General features: G+C 47.1%; 10 protein-coding genes across 10 annotated transcripts; 6 read left to right on the forward strand and 4 right to left on the reverse strand.

Annotated features, from left to right (window-relative positions):
- Nucleotides 1-849: 849 nt before the first annotated feature.
- On the reverse strand, nucleotides 850-1,324 carry PPTG_20828 (hypothetical protein; the record flags this gene model as incomplete). The annotated part of the gene is made up of 2 exons (XM_008893027.1): nucleotides 850-945; nucleotides 1,322-1,324. 2 exons carry the CDS (start codon nucleotides 1,322-1,324, stop codon nucleotides 850-852), a joined length of 99 nt encoding a protein of 32 aa, XP_008891275.1.
- Nucleotides 1,325-2,570: 1,246 nt separating this feature from the next.
- On the forward strand, nucleotides 2,571-3,506 carry PPTG_20829 (hypothetical protein). The gene has a single exon (XM_008893028.1). It carries the CDS (start codon nucleotides 2,700-2,702, stop codon nucleotides 3,444-3,446), a length of 747 nt encoding a protein of 248 aa, XP_008891276.1. The 5' UTR covers nucleotides 2,571-2,699; the 3' UTR covers nucleotides 3,447-3,506.
- Nucleotides 3,507-4,705: 1,199 nt separating this feature from the next.
- On the forward strand, nucleotides 4,706-8,791 carry PPTG_01040 (hypothetical protein; the record flags this gene model as incomplete). The annotated part of the gene is made up of 1 exon (XM_008892640.1): nucleotides 4,706-8,791. The coding sequence occupies one exon, from the start codon at nucleotides 4,706-4,708 to the stop codon at nucleotides 8,789-8,791; it is 4,086 nt and encodes a 1,361-aa protein (XP_008890888.1).
- Nucleotides 8,792-9,510: 719 nt separating this feature from the next.
- Nucleotides 9,511-10,173, forward strand: PPTG_01041 (hypothetical protein; the record flags this gene model as incomplete). The annotated part of the gene is made up of 1 exon (XM_008892641.1): nucleotides 9,511-10,173. One exon carries the CDS (start codon nucleotides 9,511-9,513, stop codon nucleotides 10,171-10,173), a length of 663 nt encoding a protein of 220 aa, XP_008890889.1.
- A 449-nt stretch (nucleotides 10,174-10,622) lies between these two features.
- PPTG_01042 (hypothetical protein) lies at nucleotides 10,623-12,927 on the forward strand. The gene has a single exon (XM_008892642.1). The coding sequence runs from the start codon at nucleotides 10,646-10,648 to the stop codon at nucleotides 12,896-12,898; it is 2,253 nt and encodes a 750-aa protein (XP_008890890.1). The 5' UTR covers nucleotides 10,623-10,645; the 3' UTR covers nucleotides 12,899-12,927.
- A 662-nt stretch (nucleotides 12,928-13,589) lies between these two features.
- Nucleotides 13,590-14,177, forward strand: PPTG_01043 (hypothetical protein; the record flags this gene model as incomplete). The annotated part of the gene is made up of 1 exon (XM_008892643.1): nucleotides 13,590-14,177. One exon carries the CDS (start codon nucleotides 13,590-13,592, stop codon nucleotides 14,175-14,177), a length of 588 nt encoding a protein of 195 aa, XP_008890891.1.
- A 3,030-nt stretch (nucleotides 14,178-17,207) lies between these two features.
- On the reverse strand, nucleotides 17,208-18,091 carry PPTG_20830 (hypothetical protein; the record flags this gene model as incomplete). The annotated part of the gene is made up of 3 exons (XM_008893029.1): nucleotides 17,208-17,242; nucleotides 17,544-17,594; nucleotides 17,959-18,091. The coding sequence occupies 3 exons, from the start codon at nucleotides 18,089-18,091 to the stop codon at nucleotides 17,208-17,210; spliced, it is 219 nt and encodes a 72-aa protein (XP_008891277.1).
- Nucleotides 18,092-20,613: 2,522 nt separating this feature from the next.
- Nucleotides 20,614-21,102, forward strand: PPTG_01044 (hypothetical protein; the record flags this gene model as incomplete). The annotated part of the gene is made up of 1 exon (XM_008892644.1): nucleotides 20,614-21,102. One exon carries the CDS (start codon nucleotides 20,614-20,616, stop codon nucleotides 21,100-21,102), a length of 489 nt encoding a protein of 162 aa, XP_008890892.1.
- Nucleotides 21,103-21,346: 244 nt separating this feature from the next.
- PPTG_20831 (hypothetical protein) lies at nucleotides 21,347-21,608 on the reverse strand (the record flags this gene model as incomplete). Its single annotated transcript, XM_008893030.1, has 2 exons — nucleotides 21,347-21,411; nucleotides 21,488-21,608. The coding sequence occupies 2 exons, from the start codon at nucleotides 21,606-21,608 to the stop codon at nucleotides 21,347-21,349; spliced, it is 186 nt and encodes a 61-aa protein (XP_008891278.1).
- A 31-nt stretch (nucleotides 21,609-21,639) lies between these two features.
- On the reverse strand, nucleotides 21,640-21,884 carry PPTG_20832 (hypothetical protein; the record flags this gene model as incomplete). Its single annotated transcript, XM_008893031.1, has 2 exons — nucleotides 21,640-21,670; nucleotides 21,808-21,884. 2 exons carry the CDS (start codon nucleotides 21,882-21,884, stop codon nucleotides 21,640-21,642), a joined length of 108 nt encoding a protein of 35 aa, XP_008891279.1.
- Nucleotides 21,885-22,832: the final 948 nt, after the last annotated feature.

A 22,832-nucleotide genomic window follows, 5' to 3' on the forward strand; every position in this document is an offset into this window, starting at 1 on the left:
AGCTAGTTGCTGTAACGTGCTCCCCCACCTGGAATATCGACACCACGTCGTTTGTCATACACGATAAAGTCTTCCCTCGCCACGAGCAAGGCTGACCATGCGAGGAACTTGACGTTGCACATGCCTTCGACGCACATTTGAGTAGGCGGTAGCGCATCTTGTGTGCGGTGTCCTCCGGGCACACGACACACGCCAGTTGGTTGCACTTGGTCACCTCGTACGACTTCCAGGTGCTCAGCACCTCCTCAGCGTCGAGGGCGGAGATGCCCACGTCCTTCCAGTCGATCCGCTTGGGCATCCCATCTAGCGACGTCGAGTTGATGAAGTGCGCAATGGATTTCAAAATTTTGAAACGGGTAACTTTGATTGGGCTATGTGTGACTGGCTCTGATCGACTGCTCTAGTGTGTTCTGATTGGATTAAACTCGACCCCTTGTGGCCAGTCTAGCGCGCCTGCAGAAAAGTGGCAGTGTGCAGAGGCATGCCAATCTATTTGTGATGCCTCCGCAGCGTGTTGTGTCCGCAGTGGCTATGGGTGCTCACCCGCTTTTGGTGTGGGAAGGCCGTACTGTTTGGTGTAAGTCACTGGTTCTCAAAAAATTTACTTCTACAGAAACGCCGTGCAAAACTGTCTTTGTAAGAAAATCGCAGTGCAGATGGCCTGCGAATTTCTGCCATGCAAAAATAGCAGGTATACAAAACTAGTAGTAATCATACCATTCAAATAACGTAAGAGGTAATATCGTGCATTTTGCACTACAGCTCATTAAAGCTTGACAAATAAGTCTCTTAATCGATTCAAGGTATGTAATACAATATAAGCTGTAGAAAATCAGATATTATATGGTTTTAAGCTCGCGAGCAAGTGTCCCCCACGACAACCGATCCAATCTCCGACTCCTTCCCTTGGAAGATGTATTTGCTCGAAAAGAAGGCAAGCTGAATCTATAGAGCTGTACACTCGCATGACTTCTTGAATTAGTATCAGAGTGCTAGTTCACTATTGGCAGGCTTCCCTGTCCATAGAGAATGGGCTCACTGCCTGAATGAATTGTTCAGAAATAGCTGTAGAATAAAATGGCTTCACTATTTATTTATGGTATTGTGAAAACCGCTTCGATTTTCCGACGATTTGCACGCATAAAGCTAAAACAAAGGGACCAAAAAGGACATATAATTGTGATAAAACGTCGAATAATTTGAATTGTGTATCGCCTGAATTTGGATCATTATACATCTAAATTCTGACAATCGAATCTTCTTTGGTCTCGACGATAAATCCTTCTTTGTTGGTAGTCTCGGAGAAGGATCTCCAACACACCATTGCTGCCAAACGGCACGTATTGGGCCCGATGGTAGCACGAGCTCCTTACGCACCCGAGGAAGTGAACCGCCCCAGTGTAAGTTGGGACTGTGGCTCCACAAGCCAACCGTTTGAATATAACCGTGTCTGTTTGGGGAGTCAATCACTGCTAATGGTAATTACGCGTAAAAAAAGTTGTAAAAAGTAAAGTGCTTCTATTAGTGGACCCCGATTTCTGGTCCTTGGCCTCATTTCGTTATTTGCTATGTTAAGAGAGCACACCTCAGGGCTTATTTAATGCGTAATCAGTTAATTGCCGTTTTCTTAGCCCACAGGCCGTGTCAGAGCCTAAGAATCCGGCTACAAACTCATTACAAATCGGCCTTCTGGCCTTGCCTATCCTGAAATTTGATCCCCTAACTACCATACACAACTTGTACGAAAATATAACAAACACACAACTATGGCCTTGTTTTGTTACAGTCGGAGGTTGTCGGAATTCGGAAGTCGGAGATTTTATGGTATGGAAGATATATAATGCACATAAAAGGGCATCGAAAATCATGAAGATGCACAATGTTGAAGTGCGTAGGCAAAATGACTGGGTTTTAGACCAATAAAAAATAGCTCTAACCCTTTTTTTAATGAGAGTGGTTCGTGTTCCAACCTAGAAAAGAGGGGGTGAAATGTAGTTCAAATCAGCTCGGAGATTACCATCGGAGGCGAGCGGGTGCGAGGTCGCGTAGCCGCAGCAAACCCGCGCGGGGTGCCCCCGAAGGAGGGCCGTGCGGTATTTGCGAAGGCGGGCCCAGCGCCGAGCTCCTCAGCGAGCCGAGGCCTGCCTACCCCAGGTGAGAGAATCGTTTTGTCGGCAGGAGCGCAGCGACTGCCTTTGCGACGCGCAGCGGAGCAAATCGTATGACCGAAAATGACATCCGTCCTGGAGATTTTGGTAGCGTAAGCGGCTTATCTTGATGTTTGTAAGTTGTACATGTCGCTAGGTTGGAACAGCAACAAGTGCCTTTTTTAATTTGATTCGCGATTATACTTAGATGACCAATCCATACTGAAACGAGGATTTCTGCGAACTTTACTGCCTTTTATAGAGGTTCCAGGGCAAATTAGTGCTTATGTGAAGGCGATTTCCAGTCGAACGTGGAAAATATCACAATTTTTTCAGATTCGAGATTCCAAGCCTTACGTGGAAAGGTCCCATGACTACCTCCCTAAAATAGCCAGTTCCCCAGTTTGATTACGTCAAATTCCTCGGTGGTGTATTGTACTGGCCATAACATACTGCCATCGATTGGATATCAACCATTGACTAAACGCAGTGTATTTGCGAGCTGCCATTCAACATTCACTCGTGCTGCAGCACATTAACAAAGCAGTTGAAATGCGCATCCATTATGCCGTACGGCTGCTCGTTTTCTTCCTTGCAAGTGCCAACTTCGTGAGAGCGTCGATGGAGAACAAAAACATTGCAAGTCCAAACGAGATCTCAAGCAATCGGGCGGCCGCCGCGACAAGAGTCCTAGAGTCCCATAGCGCAGCAGATATACGCAAAGTGGACGATATCGACGAATACGAAGAGCGAGGAGGGCTATCCAAACTCGTCACGCTGGCTTCGAAGGTCAACCCATCTGGAACCAATGCAGTACTGTTGGGACTTAACAAGAGACCGGATCGGGTTTTTACTCTCTTTGGTGTCGGGAAGAAGCTCGACAATAAGCAGGAGGTATTCAATTGGCTGCGCTTTACCGGAAAATATCAGGCAAAACATGGTGGTAAGGATAGTTTTCCAAGCTCCAATATTCTGTCGCTATTACGAAGTGGAGAAAAGGCGGATGCAAAGCTGGCGCTACTCATTCAATCGGTCAAGCAGGTCCGAGACATAAAGGAGCTCGGAAGAAATATGGAGAAAGCGCTGTACAGCGAATGGTTTGCAAAAAAATTGAGACCGGTCCATATCAGGAAGCTTTTAGCTGACAGCCGTGGTTCGGCACCAGACGTAGTTAAACAAATCGTTGAAAACTACGCGTGGAGGTATGTGAAACTTCTGGGCGAAAAACTGACAAAAGAAGAGTTGGAAAAGTTGGGGCCTCCTTTAGTTGTAGTCCAGGGTCTCCTAAAAGAGAAATAATCCCGCGGTGGTTGCCGCCAACACAATCAGCGAGGTCTCACGTGCGAGAACGCGCAGCCTTTTGTTCTCAACAACTCATGCACAGATTGAATTACTGCAATACATTGTTTTGCTATCCAGGCAGCGGAGTCAACTTCATAAAATTGAATTTGCTAACCTGTGCAGCTCTCGCTTCTCCTTTTAAAACTTATAATTTTGAAAATTTCACTTTGGGGGCTCTCCAGCGAAAATAACCCCAAACAGGCTGGAATATTCTTCTTGCAAAGTTATTTTGTGTTCACCCGCAAGAGTGACGCTGGTGCGTAAGTATGTATTAACGCATCTCCATCGTCTGCTTCGCAACCGCTGCATCTGCGCGCACATTCAACGTGTCGTCACCGTGGCTTTTTCTTTTACAAAAGCAATATAGAAATCTAAAAAGCGATCATAAAATCATACTTTTAGCACATGTTAATAATAGCTGTAAGAGGCAAGCTTTTCAAAGTCTCGTAAGTCAGCTCCCACGAATGCAATGAGCCCAATATTACTATACTAAACAAACCCTTCATAATTTCTTCGACACCAGTCCTAAAGGTGTGCTGAATGTTCAAACTCTCCTAGAAAACGATTCTCTCAACTGGCCTGTGCAATGCGCAGCTTGCTTTGGCTAAGCGTGCCATCCACTCACCTTAGTTGACCTTAGTATCATCAAATCAAATTTAGAATAATTCAGGAAATTTTAAAATCCTAAAATATCCTAATTTCTGATTGGATAGATCATCGTCTCTAGTTACTATTGTGCAACAATTGAGCAGCAATATGTCTAAATCATATTCTCAATTTCTGTATGTCCGGCATAAGAAATTTATCATGTTTCTTTTTGTTTCGTTTTAACGTGTCGCTAGGGTTGTTCCTTAGCTGCAGCGTGTGCAACCAAGCCAAAGCTTTCTTCGTCAACGATTCTACCATAAACGTACTCATCAACACCATTGGCTCACTGCATCAGCCAGTCTTGGTCTGCTAATGCGCCGGCGTCTATTTGTATGTATTGCATTACTCAATATAAATTAGTCTAATAAGCTCAGGTGCTCTCCAAATTAGGGATGCCACTGTAAATCCCTTCATAATAAATGAGATTATGAAGGACATGACCTCCACAATCCGCGAGTTTATGGCGGCGTTGCCAGCTTGAAATTCTGCGAGTGCTGCTATCATTTTTAAACTTGACCAGCTCCGATCACTTAGCTATATAATAAACGGCACCGTGATCTTCGGTGGGTATGACCAGCAGTTCCTTCGGCCAACCACGACTCGAGAATGGCAATGGGGAGACGCTTATGGCACGCGGAGCGGTCGAGCTGCACGAACACGTGGCCTCACGCATGCGAACAGCTTTTGGATGTCCGCTACCTGGAGTAGAAGTTCGTTTCGAGAACGTGTCGATTTCCGCGAGCATCACCGTGAAAGATGAGAGTCAAGTTCAATCGGAGCTGCCGACTATCGCCAACGTGATTAAGCGGAGTTCGTGGCAGGTGGGCTCTAAGCGACACGTGATCAAGAAGAACATCCTTCGCAACATCAGTGGTGCGTTCAAGCGTGGGACCATGACGTTGATTCTTGGTCAGCCTGGATCCGGCAAGTCGTCGCTGATGCAACTATTGAGTGGACGGTTCGCTGCTGGAAGGAACGTCTCAGTTGAAGGAGACGTGACGTTTAACGGTCTGTCACGTGAGTCTTTAATGAAGCGACTACCACAACTTGTTGCGTACGTGCCTCAGAACGACAAACATTTGCCTACACTGACGGTTAAGGAGACGCTCGAGTTCGCGCATGCCTGTAATGGTGGAGGACTATCCAAGCGCGACCAGAAGAACTTCGTGCATGGAACGCATGAGGAGAATCAAGCCGCATTAGCCGCCGCTCGTGCCATGTACGAGCACCTCCCAGACATTGTAATACGTCAACTTGGTCTTGAAAACTGCCAAGACACTGTTGTAGGAGATGCCATGCTGCGTGGTGTTTCTGGTGGCGAGCGGAAGCGTGTGACGACTGGAGAAATGGCATTTGGCAACAAGTTTGTGCTCATGATGGACGAGATCAGCACGGGGCTTGACAGTGCCGCGACGTTCGATATCATCTCGACGCAGCGTAGTCTGGCCAAGACGTTCCACAAAACGATAGTAATCTCGTTATTACAGCCATCTCCTGAGGTCTTTGAGCTGTTCGACGACGTCCTTCTACTGAATGACGGGTACGTTATGTACCACGGACCTCGTTCAGAGGTGCAAAGCTACTTTGAAGACATGGGCTTTAAATGTCCTCCCAACCGTGACGTGGCAGATTTCTTGATGGATCTGGGAACGAACAAACAGCGTCAATATGAGACTTGTCCTGTCCCGAGATATGCGAGTCAATTTGCTGATACGTTTGAGAGATCGAACATCCACAAGCGCATGATGGACCATTTACATGCTCCTGTGGACGCGGGGTTGCTGGAATACAACAAACACTACGTCAACCATACGCCTGTGTTCCAGCAGAACTTCTTGACGGGAACAACCATCATTATTGCACGCGAGTTGAGGGTTCTTTTCCAGGACTCAGCTGCTGTTAAGAGTCGAATATTCATGGCCTTAGTGATTGGTTTGCTGTACGGTACGGCGTTTTATCAATTCGATGAGGTGAACTCCCAAGTCGTCATGGGTCTGGCGTACACTGCAGTCGATACCTTGTCGGTGGCCAAGTCTTCGATGATCCCTACCATTCTAGCTACGCGTGATGTGATCTACAAGCAACGTGGTGCGAACTTCTATCGAACGTCTTCGTTTGTGATTGCAAGCTCTGTGAAGCAGACACCCGTCGTTCTAATGGAGACACTGCTGTTTGGATCGATTGTGTACTGGATGTGCGGCTTTGTCGCGAGTGTGCAGAGCTATATCCTGTACCAGCTGGTGCTGTTCCTCGTGAATATGGCGTACTCTGCGTGGTTCTTCTTCATCGCCTCTGTGTGTCCGAATATCAACGTCGCCAACCCGATCGCATTGCTGTCGCTATTGTTCCTCGCTACATTCTCGGGATTTTTGATCACCAAGGATACAATTCCAGTGTATCTGTCGTGGGTCTACTGGATCAGTCCTCATGCTTGGGGCATTCATGCTGTTGCGGTGAATCAGTACAGAGAATCCCGCTTCAATACGTGTGTGTACGAAGGAGTGGATTACTGTTCGGAGTATGGGATGCAGATGGGGGAATACATGCTTAGCGTTTACAGCGTGCCGTCGGAGAAGCGCTGGCTGTGGTTCGGTCTCGCTTTCCTAGCTGCTTCCTACGTCTTCTTCATGACTCTCTCGTGTTTGGTGCTAGAATACTGGCGATACGAGACACCGGAGACGATATCTCTCGATGTAGTGGCCGACTTAGACAAGAACACAGCGTCACTGAGAGATGACTACGCACTGGTTACCACTCCAAAGGCTGCAACTACTTACAAAGACCACCAACTGCTTTCTGTCACGCGCTCGGCAGAGAGAAATTTTGTTCCGGTTACGTTGGCTTTCAAAGATTTGTGGTATTCTGTATCGGGCCCTGCGAATTCAAAGGGTAATATCGATCTTCTTAAGGGTGTGAGTGGATTTGCACTCCCGGGTACTATAACTGCACTAATGGGGTCTTCAGGTGCCGGTAAGACCACGTTGATGGATGTTATTGCTGGAAGGAAGACCAGTGGACAGATTCGTGGAGATATCTTGCTAAACGGGTATCCAGCTACCGACCTTGCCATTCGTCGAGCTACGGGTTATTGCGAGCAGATGGACATCCACTCGGAGGCGTCGACATTCCGTGAGGCGCTTACATTCAGTGCCTTTCTGCGTCAAGGTGCTGAGGTTCCTGATGCTCAAAAATATGACTCGGTCAATGAGTGTTTGGACCTGCTTGACCTGCATCCGATCGCTGACCAGATCATCCGTGGCAGCTCCACAGAGCAGATGAAGCGACTGACTATCGGCGTGGAACTGGCAGCACAGCCTAGCGTGCTCTTCCTCGACGAACCAACAAGTGGATTGGACGCACGCTCGGCTAAGCTCATTATGGACGGTGTTCGCAAGGTAGCAGACACAGGTCGAACTATTGTCTGCACGACCCATCAGCCTTCGGCAGTGGTCTTCAGTGTGTTCGACAGTTTGTTGCTACTAAAACGTGGCGGTGAGGTGGTATTTTTTGGTGATTTAGGCGAGAATGCCTCGAACTTGATCAGTTATTTCGAGTCGATCGATGGTGTACCAAAGCTGGAGAAAGATTATAACCCAGCCACGTGGATGTTGGAGGTGATTGGCGCTGGTGTGGGTAATGACTGTAGTGACAACACAGATTTTGTAGGGACATTCCAGACCAGTGTCCAAGCCAGGTTACTTGCTGTTAACCTTGATCGGGAAGGCATCACTCGACCATCAGCGTCTGTACCTGAGTTAGTGTTTGATCAGAAACGTGCGGCTGGAAATTTGATTCAAGCAAAGTTCCTACTCAAGCGCTTCTTTGACATGTACTGGAGAACGGCATCATACAACTTGACACGATTCCTAATCTCGATCATGCTCGGATTGGTATTCGGAATTGCCTACGTCGGAGCAGAGTACTCTTCATACCAGGGCATAAACTCGGGACTTGGTATGGTATTCATGACGCAATCGTACATGACATTCATTGTGTTCAGCAGTGTCGTGCCAATCTCAATCCAAGAGCGAGCCTCATTTTACCGTGAACGCTCAGCTCAGACATATAACGCGTTCTGGTACTTCATTGGCGCTACAATTGTCGAGATCCCATACTGCTTCGTTGAATCGCTGTTGTTCATGGTCATCTACTACCCGATGGTAGGCTTCACTGGATGGGGTCAATTCTTGGCATATTGGGTGAACTTGACTGGCCTCGTGATCCTACAAGCGTACTTTGGTCAGCTTCTAGCGTACTTGTCTCCAAGTCTGGAAGTCGCTTCGGTCTTCGTTATCCTCGTCAACTACATCTGGATCACCTTTACGGGGTTCAATCCTCCAGTAGCGTCAATTCCCCGCGGATACCGGTGGCTTTACCACCTCACTCCACACAAGTACACGTTTGCGAGTCTGATTGCGATCGTATTCGGTGACTGCCCAAGCCCTGGTGATGGTAACCAACTTGGCTGTCAGCAAATGACCGGTGCACCACCGACACTTGGGAACGAAATTACGATCTCCGACTACTTGGACGAGATTTTCTCCGCCAAGCACAACGAAATCTGGTCAAACTTTGGCATTATCTTACTGTGGATCGCCTGCTTGCGAGTCGTATCTCTCCTGGCGCTGCGCTTTGTGAACCACCAAAAGAGATGATCTGGAGGCTGTAAATACAGCAACAACGGCTAGGATGTCATTCGATTTGATTAAAAAATATATATTTCACCAGTCAAGAAATACATGTACTACGTCATGTACTACGTGCTACTGGAGCACCAAGATTTTATTTCGATGAACAAACGATAAAGTTCTTGATGAAAACCACGTCGCATTCAGAGTATACTTGCTCTCGCAATCGCTCAAGAGAAAAATCGAGTTGAAGGAGATCACTGAGAACATGTAAAGACGACTATTCAAGAACAATCGCTTTTAGTACTCTCGAAGCCACGCGAAAGATTAATAAAATCTTCTTGAAGAAATATCGGCTGGGATCGTTTAGCTTCACAAAGCACCTGATCTCGCTTTGATGCGGATCTCTGTATCACCTACTAAAGTGATTTGTCGACACTTGTTTACTCGTGCACGGAGGGTGATTAGATAGATCAAAGCTCAAACTCTCGTAGCCACAACTTTTGAGCCAAACACTACACTGAACTAGCTTAAAGAATCTAGTATAAGTAAATAGCACTTTACTAGCCTTCCATGTCTTGAATCGGGCTATGGTAAATAATTGATTGGTAGACAGCGGCTTGTATTTTGTGTCTGTACATCCAACATGGGAGCTGCCAATAACAAGACTATCACATCATTTCGCATCTTACTCCTGCTTCAGCAGATCAACGCCTCAATCCAATACCAACGAAAAAGAGAGATAAATGCGCATCCGTTATGCCGTACGGCTGCTCGTTTTCTTCCTTGCAAGTGCCAACTTCGTGAGAGCGTCGATGGAGAACAAAAACATTGCAAGTCCAAACGAGATCTCAAGCAATCGGGCGGCCGCCGCGACAAGAGTCCTAGAGTCCCATAGCGCAGCAGATATACGCAAAGTGGACGATATCGACGAATACGAAGAGCGAGGAGGGCTATCCAAACTCGTCACGCTGGCTTCGAAGGTCAACCCATCTGGAACCAATGCAGTACTGTTGGGACTTAACAAGAGACCGGATCGGGTTTTTACTCTCTTTGGTGTCGGGAAGAAGCTCGACAATAAGCAGGAGGTATTCAATTGGCTGCGCTTTACCGGAAAATATCAGGCAAAACATGGTGGTGAGGATAGTTTTCCAAGCTCCAATATTCTGTCGCTATTACGAAGTGGAGAAAAGGCGGATGCAAAGCTGGCGCTACTCATTCAATCGGTCAAGCAGGTCCGAGACATAAAGGAGCTCGGAAGAAATATGGAGAAAGCGCTGTACGGCGAATGGTTTACCAATAGCGACGGAAATTTTAAACCCGTCGACATCAAGAAACTCTTAGCTGAAACCGGCACTGCGGCGCCATTGGCAAACGATATCGTGAAAAGCTTGAGGCGCTGGAATTGAGTAAGTGGCCGGATGCAAACGCTGCAATTGCGGACCTACTAAAGGAGGAGGCGAAATCAAGTTGAAATGAGGCTCAGTACTTTGGTCTTTCCTCTAGTGGAGGTCTAGCTTCTTGTTCTCAACGGTTATGGCATTGCCATTGTTCCACAATACACTCACTGTTCTTGAAATTGAGTTCGCGTTCGTGTGTTTGACTGCAGTTTGTCGAAGCGTGAGGGAATCAATCAAGCATACACAAAGAAAGCTGGTGTTTGTGTTCTTGATGGTGTTGATGTCCAGGTCTCGTTCGCCTTCTTCTCTTCTTGGTAGGTTTAACGTTAAAAAAATGATTTGAGGGGCAAAGTTTGGAATAAATACACTAATTACCCAAAATTTTGCTCCGTAAATCCCAAAAAAATTAATGAATCGTTCGCAACATAACAATAATTGTTACTGCTACTTTTTGGTCCAAAGATTACTATTGCCAGTCAAAATGCTGCGTCGATCACGAGTGGTGCAAAGTGCTCGCAGGCGCTTGTTCTCCTCGAGTTCCTCGCCCGACTCCCTGCTCGCCTATGGGGCGCGTATCCTGCGCTGCCCGGACCCACACGAGAAGGTCTCGCTCACGTTTGAATGTCAGAATCGCTGGCAGTCGGAGAACCTCCCGGTCTTCTGTGAGTCTCAATGGGGGGCCCACATCCCTCCACCGCTCCCTGCTCGCGGTCCCAAACCCGAACTCCTGCCTCCTAAAGAGATGCCCGGTATGAAGCAATTGCAGACGCAAGCCAGTATTCCGGTTATCATGCTCCACGCATTGGCGCACATTGAATTAGGAGCTATCGACAATTACTGGGACACCATAGTCCGCTTCGATCCAGTTCAACATCAGCTGCCTAGAGAGTTCTACGATGATTTTCTGAGGGTCGCAGGTGACGAAGCTCGACATTTCGCTATGGTAGACGACAGACTGAGAGAATTAGGCTCCGAATATGGTGCCCTGCCTGCCACTAGAGCGTTATTAGAACATGCAGCCAACACCGCAGCAGATTTGGCTGCAAGGATTGCAGTGGTGCCGTTAGTACAAGAAGCAAGAGGACTGGACTCTGGAGATAGGCTAATTAGTAGGATTAAATCCATGGGAGACAAGAAGTCAGCCAAGGTCGTGGAGCAGATAGTGTGGGAAGAACGGGATCATGTCCGATGCGGCATTAAATGGTTCCAACATATCGCCAAAGTGCAGAAGAGAGAGGACCAAGTCGCATATTTCCAAGAGTTGGTACTCCAGTTTTTCCCGGACGGATTACCTGGTCCGTTTGATGTGGAAGCGAGACTTGCCGCGAATATGGGAACGGAATGGTATCAAGCTCTTGAAAATAAGGTCGCTCATTCTTATCCAGCTCAGTCAAATGTGGACTCGAAGAAGGATAAATTACAACAAAGCGCCAGTGTTGCGGCGTTCGCTGCTAGCAAGAAGAAGGTGATTCTAGCTGGATCTGTGTGGCCTGAGCGCACGAGCTCTGCTGCTGGAGTTCGCAGTGCTGACATAATTAGTGTGCTGCAAGAACGGGGATTTCAGGTTCTCTGTGTCTCTCCCAGTCGTCTGAATGACCATACTGCACGACTGGAGGAGGAACAAGACGTGCGTTGTGTACAGGCTGACGCGAACACGGATGCATTCCAGAAGTTGCTGCTGGAGACGATGCCGCAGCTCGTGATGTTTGATCGCTTCATCGCTGAAGAGATGTATGGATGGCAAGCGAAGAAATACGCACCAGAAGCGCTGCGAGTGCTGGATCTACAAGATGTGCACTTCATCCGTCGTGCTCGCGAGTTTGCAGTGAAGAAGCAAGGCGTGAACTTTGAGGCTACGCTGGATGGTGCGCGGCTGAATGTTGATCCTGTTGAGAAGCTTGCTATCCGGGAATTGGCATCTATCCACCGCTCTGATCTGACACTGTACGTGTCGGAATTCGAGCGCGACATACTGATATCACGCTTCCAGGTGCCGGATATGAGGCTCCATCGGTGCGACTTCTTTTATCCAGAGATTAAGGCCTCAAAGCTACGTCCTTTTGGAGAGCGCAAAGATATCGCCTTTATTGGTAGCTTTAAGCATGCACCCAATGTCGACGCGGTGGAGTGGACCAAGAAGACGATTCTTCCGTTGTTCCGTAGTTTTGGTGGTAACGCAGAGATCCACATCTACGGATCTTATGGTGAGACTAAGCGGTTTGCCAAGCTTGACGATCCTAGTCAAGGTTTCTTCATGAAGGGCTTTGCTCCTGATGCGCACGAGACATTGAGCCAGTATCGCTTGAGTATAGCGCCGTTACGGTATGGTGCTGGAATCAAGGGTAAAATTGCGGACACTTGGTTCGTCGGGACGCCATGCGTGAGTACTTCTATTGGAGCCGAGGGTATGACGTCGGATATTATTCCTTGGGGAGGTGCAATCGCGAATGATCCAAAGGGTTTCGTATCGGAAATGCAGCGTTTGTACAACGACGAACCCATTTGGAGTGCTGCACAAGAAGCTGGTGTAAGATGCTGTTCGACATTTTACAGTCGTTCGAGCAATGCTGACAGTTTGATGGAACGTATCGAACGCACCATGCTTGAGAAGCAAGCACTTCGACAGCAAAATTGGATGGGACGCATTTTGTGGTCCGAGAAATTCCGCGCAACGGAATATATGTCCAAATACATTCGTGGGAAGAACGAAGGACTAAACGACAGAGAGAAATAGATGTTTTCTGTAATGCTGTGATACGTCGACTGCTCCCACAGTGGTTGGGGCGAAGCCCCCCCTATAATCGTGTATATTTGTTGTAGAGTACATAACTCCTATTTACACTCTCTTTTTCTTTTTTACGAAGTGGATACATTAGTTTTTGGAATGGTTTAGGGTGAAAATTTATAATCGTCTACATAAGGACCAAAAACGACGAAAATTCCTTCGGTTTAATGACATTGTGCTCATTATGAAAAGAATGGTCAGGCTGATTCTAATCACTTGAAGTATCGAAACGCCGTGTCGCTAAAGTTCTTAAACTGAGGGCACATTTTTATTAAACAAGGATTTCTGTCGTTCTTTGGTGACCCTTCAAATTGAGCTAAAAATGTTTTTTTTTTGCTGCGCGTCGGTTCTCTTGCTCGATTTCACCCTTCTATAAGCCCTTAAAAACAGGAAAAACCTGTAAGAGTTAATGCTATCGTAAAAAAATCTAGCCTGTAAAAAGAGTAAGAATGCCGGCCTCTTGGATGCTGTATTATAACTTTATGACTCGGTGGCGTCTCGGATGACCAGGATGCTGTGCTTTGAAGGGGCGGCAGGCAAATGACTCGCTCGGTTAATGCCCAAGTTGGAGCATGTGCCACAATCGAATTCACCGCCTGGTGCACAAGTCAAGTCGGATCTCAATCAAGCTACATTGACCATGGCGTCACTCGGCGACGACCAAGCTGCCGCGGAGCTGCTGGACGAAGTTGACGCGGAGCTGCGTGAGCAGGCAGCTGAAGAATCAGCAAACGTGTTTGTGTCCATTAAGGAACTGCGCCACTTTGCAAAGACAATGGACACCGGGCCGGGCGTCCTCGTCTCAGTCATCATGTGCGTGTTGTCCTCGGAGCGGCTGACGAACAACAGAGGCACGCGCGTCACTCTGGTGGATGGGTTCATGCAGCCCCATTGGAAGTCCTACAATCGGAAACTATCGGCAATGGACCCTTTCCGGAAGGACACCCGCGTGGTGAAGATTACTGTGTGGGACCCGAGGGTGCGGTCAGTGACCAGACCGCGCTTTCAACTCGGTACCATATACGAGCTGAAGAAAATCCATGCGCTCAAGTTCTACCACGACGTGCTTCAGGGCAGCTTGCAGGCTGTCGGTCCGAACGATCCATGGGTCATCCGTGAGTACGGCGACTTTGAGGCTGTCAAACGCGCCCGAACAGAGGAAGTCACTCCTTTAACGAAAGAAGGCGATGAAGACGAAGAGGAAAAGGAGGAGGAGCCGATGGAGTGAAGCACTTTGAGCCAGCAGGACTGCAAGGGCGGCGAGGAAGGGGAAGTGGGAGTGTTAGGCGTGGGTACCATGTAGTAGTAGTAGTAGTAGTAGTAGTAGTAGTAGTAGTAGTAGTAGTAGTAGTAGTAGTAGCCACTCTTTATCTTTCTTTTTCTTTTTACGAAGCCCGTTAATTCGAAACGCCTAAATTCAAACAATACGTTTCACCAGATATAACTGGAAATAAATAATGAAAGATACTTGGAGAGGTTTGGACCAACCGCTTGATACTTATGCGAGAGATGGATGTGCTAGGGAATGGTGTTAGCTTAAAGTTGCGGTTTCAGCAAAGTTCTCACACTTTATTTTGTCGCCTCCACCACTGATGTCTCGGAAGCGGTCAGTACAGCTGACGTTAGATCGGTTTCTGGTAGGAAGCGAAGAAGATCGCTTCAAACGAGCTCGCTTTTCCGAGAACTTGGTATGATCCTGACTTTTTCAGGGGCAATGCGCTAATTAATCTGTGCTGTATGTGGTCGCAGCTATTGGATACAAGGTCCGTTGTTCAGGCCTATGGCGAGTACAACCCGATAACGAAAAACGTATACATATCTCGACCTAGAGCATGGCTTTCAGAGGTGGGCGATTCGAATACTTCTGTTTAGTTGTGAGGACTAACGTTTCTGAATAAAGGAGGACATTCCGCTTTGTGGCTGTCGGTGCCAGGACGGTGGGGAACGACCGTGCGAAATAAGTTGTGAGAACAGATCAGTAAGTATTCTACAGACAAGAAAAACCAAATCTTACACTATCAAAGTGTATGTTCCGACGAAGATGAACGTAGAATGCGTGGCAGGCCGTTGTTCGTCCAACACGAACTGTAGTAACCAGAGGTTTCAGGAGGGCTCGTCGGTGTCGCTTTCTTTGGCACTCTGTGGTCAAAAAGGGATCGGCCTGATTGCGGATCAACTAATTGAAAAAGACTCGTTCATCATCGAGTACACAGGGGAAGTAATTCCTCGTGGGGACTACTAGCAGCGATACGCGGTGAGTGTTTTAAAATATTAATTCGGATCTGGTCTGAGCTGTGTATACTGTAGAATCGACCTGGTACCCGAAACTATTATGGCGTACAGTCGAACAAAAGAGAGATCATCGATGCTACGCAGCAGGGATCAATGGCGAGGTTTGCCAACCATAGTTGTGCACCTAATTGCAATTTGGAGTGCTGGGACGTGAATGGAGAAGCGTGTTGCGGGCTGTTTGCAGCGTGAACGATTGAGCGCGGCGAAGAAATCACGTTTTGCTACGCGGGGACCAGGATGGGAAAGAGAACGGTGAGTTGGAAGTAGTGTGTGGGGAACTAGCTGTCACTGAGTGTTTTGTTCGTTTTAGGTAAGGCCGTGCTTTTGCCTTGAGTCAGTGTGCCGGGGATATGTGCCGAAGTAGTGTTTCGCAGGGCATACTAGTCCTAGCGGGTGGAATTAAACGGGTGGTTTCTAAAACAAATGTATTACTTGTTTCTTTTCTGGTATAAAAAACGTTTTTTTGTTATAAGGTCGTAAATGCTATTAATTTAAGTAGAAAAAATAACATGACGGATGATGTATCAGGCCGATTGTGTGGACATCTTGTGTAACGTCGAACGGAAAAGGACGCGATCAATGTAATACTGAGAAACCATCGAATGGGTCCGAAGTTCACCCCACTTCGTGGATGGATGCGCTGGTACGTTCGTCTTGTTCGCTGAAGAAATTGCCAGAAGGATCGCTCAGGTGCCTTACCCGATGATGCTTTTGACTGGAATTTGTGTTTAGTATCTAGAACGTAAATGCGTGCGTGTGGCGGATCGCTCGCTGCTCTAGCAGGAAGAGAGTGTTAAACGACCTAATACTGAAACGGCGTAGCATTCGAAAAGCGAATGCCATTGCTATTTTCGTGTGAATACCATCATGGCGAGGTCTAAGAAGCCAGGAGTCAGAGCGCGGGGGGCGAAGGTGGCAAAGAAAACTTTAAGGAGGTTGTCGAGACGGCTAACGGATGTAGGAATGCCGGCAGCTCAAACAGGCAGTGTGAGTCTAGAGGATGCGGAGAAAGCTGAACAAGCCGCGCGCATTCTACGCTCGGAGGACACTCGAAAGCGAAATACGGCAGCTCAAAATTGGCCTGATCGTTTGAAGAAGGCCAGAAAAGAATCCGAAATAGAGCAAAGAAACCGAGACCAATTTACAGACGCTCGAGGTACGTACTGTACGCTGAAAGGCACGTTTCTGGGTGATTGACCACAATTTTTTCTATTTTAAAATTGATATTGTCGTAGCTTTCTTTGAAAATAATGAATACACCACGAAAATGTTAATGCAGAACTGTTTCCCTACCCTTTTTCCTAACGGAGAAGGGGGAATGCATCCTTTGTTCGATGTAGAAAATCGAACGCACAAATACAAACTAGCCGAATACTGTGCTCACATCATGAAATGGCACGATCGGCGGTTTGTAATACATTGCAACTTTAAGTTTTTCTGCTTGGACCTCATTCAACGTAGACAAATAGACGGCTTGGTTCGTAGGGTTGGTGCCTGCTGTCCGAATAATGAAAAGCCGAGAAGTGTATCCGTCAAGGGGTGCTCAGAAAATATGAGAGGATATCGATGCTGCGATGGAATTACTAGAGAGTTTGAAGCCTTATTTTCGAGGTGTTCGTGGGAGCGGACTATACTGGGCCAATGTCAGATGTTAGGGAGCCGTTTTTTTGCATCTTCACGATGGCCTACGTATTTCCTAACTCTAAGTGCAGCTGACACAATCTGGCCAGACTTCTTTCGAGCCTGTGATCCAACACTAACGCTTGAAGCGGCTCGATCGTTAAGCAGCCAGCAGAGACGGAGATATCTGACTGAAAATCCTGATATCACTGCACGGCATTTTGATAGGCAATTCAGAGCATTTTTTGACAATATACTTTGCTGTAAAGCAAGACCTCTAGGTGAAATCGTTGACTACTTCTGGCGGGTTGAGCTCCAACAGAGAGGATCCCCTCACATACACGCCTTATTGTGGGTTCGAGACGCCCGGACGTAGTGACACTGTCAGAAACAGAGTTTGGACGCACAAAGTTAGCCACGTACGTTGACAAGGTAAATTCAGTGCTGGCAAAGAGTAAGGAAGAGTTAGAAATCTGTAACTGTGCAACTTGCGTTAGAGAACGAGAAGGGAATTTAGATATCCTTTCAGCTAGACCCCCTTCGCCTGGAAAACAAGATTGGGAGTGTGATGTATCCCGCATCGTTCATCGAGTGCAACAGCACGTTTGTTCTTCTCTGTCATCGTGTCGAAAGTCAGGAAACGACTGTAGATTTGGTTAACCAAAGGACTTGAAAAAAATACCGAGATTCATGTCGATACGACGGCTGACGGCGTTCCTTCGATACAGATACACTTGAAAAGGGAGTGTGCTACAATCAATAATTACTGCCCTGCTCTTCTTTCAATTTGGCGAGCAAACATGGATATCCAGCTGATTGGGAATGCGTACGGAGATGCCGAATACACGGTCGCATACATCAGCAAGGCCGAGCCTGACACCCTCAAGTTTAAGAAGATTATTGGTGCAGCTGTAAAGCGTTGTGATCATAATTTGCCTAATTATGCCATTCTGAAGCGCGTTGCGAACGCAACACTGTCGATTAGGGAAGTTAGTGCACAAGAAGCCTATTATATACTTTTAAGAGAGCTGCCCTTGTACAGTAAGTCTAGACAAGTTTCGAGAGTGAAGGTAATGCGGCACAGTATGCGATATTACCGAGTTGAGGCGTCTGACTGGGAACTGAGGAACGACAGCCCTCGTTCTGGAGATACTCGAATAGAGAAAGCGGAAGCTGCTTATATGGCACGTCCACGAGATCCCCTTTTCGACGAGATGACCCTAGCGACATTTGTCGAAAGGTACGAACCAGTGGATACTGTCAAAGTGACGAACGCAGGCACCAACTATTGGAAAAGAATAGATTCAAAAGGGTACATTAAACTACGCTCGACACCTCATGTAGTGCGCGGAACGCCGTGGATATCTCCGAATACAACGAACCCGCACTTTTGTTTTGCAGAGATTTTTTACACAAACCCTGGCGATCGCTGTCAGAACTCCCCCAGAGCGATGATGAATGCATTAAATTCTTTGCAAGCGAACAAGAGAAAACGTTGAATAGCGAACTTAGAGAGGAATCAGAGCTAGCTATTTTACGACAGCAAAATATAAAGACTCTAAAAGATGCTAAGGAATATAGTGTCGTGAATAGTTTGCCGGCACCCGAGTACGTTTTTATTGATCTCGAACCTGAGGTAACAGCGCACGAGAGCTCAAATGGCTTAAATAGCGAAGAACATGTTAGGACAACCCAAGTTACGTGGATACCAAAATACAATTATACCACCGAAGATATTGAAAGAGCTCGTGTCTTCATGAAAAAATATGTTAAACCCTGGGTTAAACTTCAGCGAGAAGTAGGTGGCAACACATGTTTTGATCGAAAAAAGCAAAAACACAATAACTACATGTACCCTGTGTGTGACGACGATGAAAACCCCGTTAATGATACTATGGACTAGTCACAGTGGGTTCCGTTTGCAATGGCGATGAGGCAGTCCCGCAAACGATTCATGGCTCACATAGAAAACAGTGAATGTCTACCTCTGCAAATGATCATTCACGGAGAGGGAGGCTCTGGAAAGAGTTGGTTAATTAAACACATCGTCAAAGATCTGCATAACGTGTTTAATGAGCAATATCTCTCTCGACGAAGATCCAAACGAATCCTCCTCTTAGCTCACCAGGGAACGGCTGCGTTCAATATCAAGGGTCAAACGATTTGTTCCGCGTTAGAGTTAAAATCATTTTCACGCAATGCATTTTCTGCGCCATACAAGTCGTTAGCTACTGCCAAAGGTGGGCCCACTACACTAAAAAGGCTACAGGACAAATATCAAAATGTTCACCTTGTCATAATAGATGAGTTTAGCGTTATTTCGTGTGGTATGCTACACTGGATTGACCAGAGAATGCGGGAAATTTGGCCGAAATGCAGGCAATTGCCATTTGGAGGTCGTGATATTATCTTTACAGGAGATTCAGCGCAACTAGACCCTGTAATTCCATACTCTCTGTCGACCCCCTCTTTGAAAATACACAACTCAGTACAGCAGCTAGGAAGAGAAACTTGGGAGGCGATTCCATACGTATGTTGCTTGACGAACCAAAACCGAGGTAAGGCAGACCCTGAATGGTATGCAGCTCTTAGTCGGCTGCGGCGAAAGTGCGCGACACCAGAAGACGTCGACTTGTTCAACACAAGATACATGAAAAAAGCAGAGATGCCTGACTGGGTTTCAACCGCTAAACACGTCGCCTATTTAAATGCGGATGTTGCCGCAGCTAACCAGAACAGCTTAGCGTCTAGTACCTATCCAGTCGTTCAAATTCGATCGAAGCACACCGTGTAGCTCAAGCGGCTGGCAAGTCAAAGAGAAATACCACCTGACTCTATCCAAGCACTACTAGAGGAAGCCGAAACAGCAAACGCAAACAGAGATCGGGTGGGTTCTAGATATGTAAAAATGGTGGTTGGAGCACCTGTGACACTAACCTTTAACATGGAACAATCTGCCGGTCTTTGTAATGGCACCAACGGCGTCATCTACGACTTTATCTGCTGTAAGGACTCAGCATTACCTATAATACTTGTTCAAATAACGGATTCGTACGCCGTTCCTTCGTTCCTGTCTGGTGTGGCAAATATTGTACCGGTTGTTCCTAGAAAACTTAGCTGGACGAAGAAGACCAGTGACCTAAGTGTTTTCAGAGAAGGAGTTCCGGTAAGACTGGCATATGCTATTACAGTCCACAAGATCCAAGGTTTGACCTGTGCAAAGATTGTTTTCCACTCAAAAGCAGTACCCAATACTTCTTTTGCGTATGTAGCTCTCTCGAGAGTGCGTCGGCGAGATGACATCATTCTTACCGATCCACTATCACTTAAACAACTATCTACACCCCAAGAGCAATTTAACCTGTTTTGCAGAGAAGAAGTTCGAATAGAGCAAGCAGTATCAAGAACTAAACGCATCGCAATGACCGAAGTAGCAGTAATGAAGCAAGTGGCACGAACTCACAATCGATTACAGTTACCTCGGTAGCTACTGGATGCTTATTTATCACTAGATTGCTTCTGCTCGATTCGGCGGTGGTGAAGATCGATTCGACAGTTACGCAGACGCGGTGGTGATGCGCGTTTTTTTGAAGTTGAAGTTGTTGGTCTGGAGAAGGAAGGCAATGTGTCTAAAGATCGCCGTGGTGCTCAAGGTAATGTGGTGTTTCGGAATGCCGTATCGTTTACAGTCAATCGCGCAGGCGCGTCTATCTACTGGATCACAATTGAATCTGCTTTGGTCGCGCCAAACAATGAGCGGAAATCAGCGCTGCGATCGCACTCTAAAAGGTCAAAGTTTTTCAACTCCACTGCCAACGCGGAAGCACCAGAAGCATTGTGGTTCGGTGCCAAGCCCAGCCACACCTCAGTCGAAGGTCATATCGCGGAAGCGGTTGCGCTACGAAGAAGAGGAAGACAAAACTACGCAGTCGGAAGGCAAATCCCGGACCTACTACGCGTCCAAGGTGCTGGATAACGGGACAGAGTTGAGCAACCTATTTTGTGGCTGGACAAAGGAGGAAAATATTGCTCGATTCACCCGCGTACGGGCCTTGGAACGCGAGAGAGCAGAACGAACGGTAGCTGTTCTTGAATCTGAGAGGAAGAGGGGTCGCAGGTTCCACGAAGTACCCGGACGTTATGACTATGAGAAGTATCAACGTATTCGCAAAGACATCACCTTTGCGATGATGTGCGAATCCATGCTACAGACAAAGCGGCGGGTCGGGAGCCGCGAGTAATAACCCGAGAAACCTTTGACAAATAGGGAGACGGCAATACTCAACTTTGTTTTTACCATCAGCGCGCCTTTCATCTCAAAACGTAGGCTGTAGTAGTGAAAACGGTGTAAGCCATACCAAAAAATGTCAATACGAACTCAAGTACTTTTTTTAAATTCTTAAAGCGAACCCCGGCAAACTACGTAAACGTGGTCATCATCTCGTGACTTCCACGGCACTAACTATTGTCACTCTTTCGTTGAAACTACGCAGCCTTGGACACGCGTACATGAGCTGCTTGACTGACACGCAGTGCACGTACAGCACGGCCTAATCATTAGTGAAATATGCAGTATCGATTATTGTTTATCGTTCACGATCAAGCGTAGAACAAACTAATACGTACGGTGTTGAGTTTTCAGCACGTTTGCTGCGCGGGCGTGGGCAGCACGGGCCACTTCCGCGGCCCGTTTACTGACATCGACGGTATCGGGTCCAGACACTGCATGAAGGTTGTTCTCAACCATGGTGGAGTTCTTAAGCAACTTTTGATCTTCCTCAACCTGTCTCTTCCCACAGATTTTGCTTCCTGTTGAAGCAATTAAACGTCAGTCCTGTATGTACGAAGTTAGCCAACTCTTTCTGTGCGTTTGACGGTAAACACCACTTCCCCCGTAGATCGTCCTGGGCCACAGCATCACACGGATGAATAATCAAACAACTCACCGACACACGCCTTCTACCACACCTTTAATCGCCCTTTGCTTGCTTCCGGTAGCCGCGGGAGACTTCATCTTGGCCATCTTGATAAGATTTTTAGTAGGTGGGTCGAATGAAAAAAGGGGGCGGGGGCGTCGTCCAAAATTATGTTTTGCACATCATTCTAGGCAGTCGCACCTTAAGCAACTGCCCGCGGATGCTCCACTAGTCTAGAAATGTTCAGCTGTATTGGTGCTACTGAATTAACAGTGAGCGGTTGTTAGGGCATATCTAGTGCAGATACTTCAGTAGTAAGTATAATAATAAATCATCAAAAGACGTGCACTAGAAGGACTACACTACTATAGAGTAATGCTGTTTCGTTAAGCAGCTTAGATAGTAGAAGGGTGCAGTTCGCTGTGTTTTTGCAACTAGAATGAAAACACAATTCATGAGTGTATAAGTCATGATGAATGACTGCGATGCCGTGGCCGATAACATCTATGGTATTATAATTCATAGCAGCCGATTCTATAGGAGGTTTCGGCTTCGTAATCGCCCATCAGTGCGGGTTATTTCCCACCTAGGCACCGAAAAGCACACGGAATTACAGGTATCACATGTTTGTCATACAATTCACATATTTGTTATTTAAATTTAAACTTTGATTTGATTTTAGGGTGTGGCAAATCGTTTTTCAAGAACTATCCAGTACAACCCAGAGATGGTCGATTTGCTAACTGCTATTGTGGTGGAGTGGTGGTCGCAAGATCACGTTGCGATCCACTCTGACACACAGTGCCCTGAACTGCCGACTAACGGAGGGGGTACTCCGATAACCGTGGGGTAGCTGAGGGCTCAACTTGTGTACCCGTCGGCAGGGCTGATTACACTCCTCTGGTGGACTTGATGGGAAGCTTGGCCTGGGCCGGTCTCGTCTTGGCGGGACGCAGGATGGTGGGGTTGCGTAGCGTGGATACTCTTCAGGGCACGCGCCAGGTAGGTCGTCGATCTTGATCGACTTGGGGTGTGTTTGTTCCTTTACGGGGGGG

Source organism: Phytophthora parasitica, assembly GCF_000247585.1.
Source record: "Phytophthora parasitica INRA-310 unplaced genomic scaffold supercont2.1, whole genome shotgun sequence".
NCBI classification, from domain to species: Eukaryota; Oomycota; class Peronosporomycetes; order Peronosporales; family Peronosporaceae; genus Phytophthora; species Phytophthora nicotianae.

Excerpts from the sequence above, each read along its gene's own strand:
- PPTG_20829 (XM_008893028.1), top strand. The coding sequence starts at position 2,700 with ATGCGCATCCATTATGCCGTACGGCTGCTCGTTTTCTTCCTTGCAAGT.
- PPTG_01042 (XM_008892642.1), top strand. The coding sequence starts at position 10,646 with ATGCTGCGTCGATCACGAGTGGTGCAAAGTGCTCGCAGGCGCTTGTTC.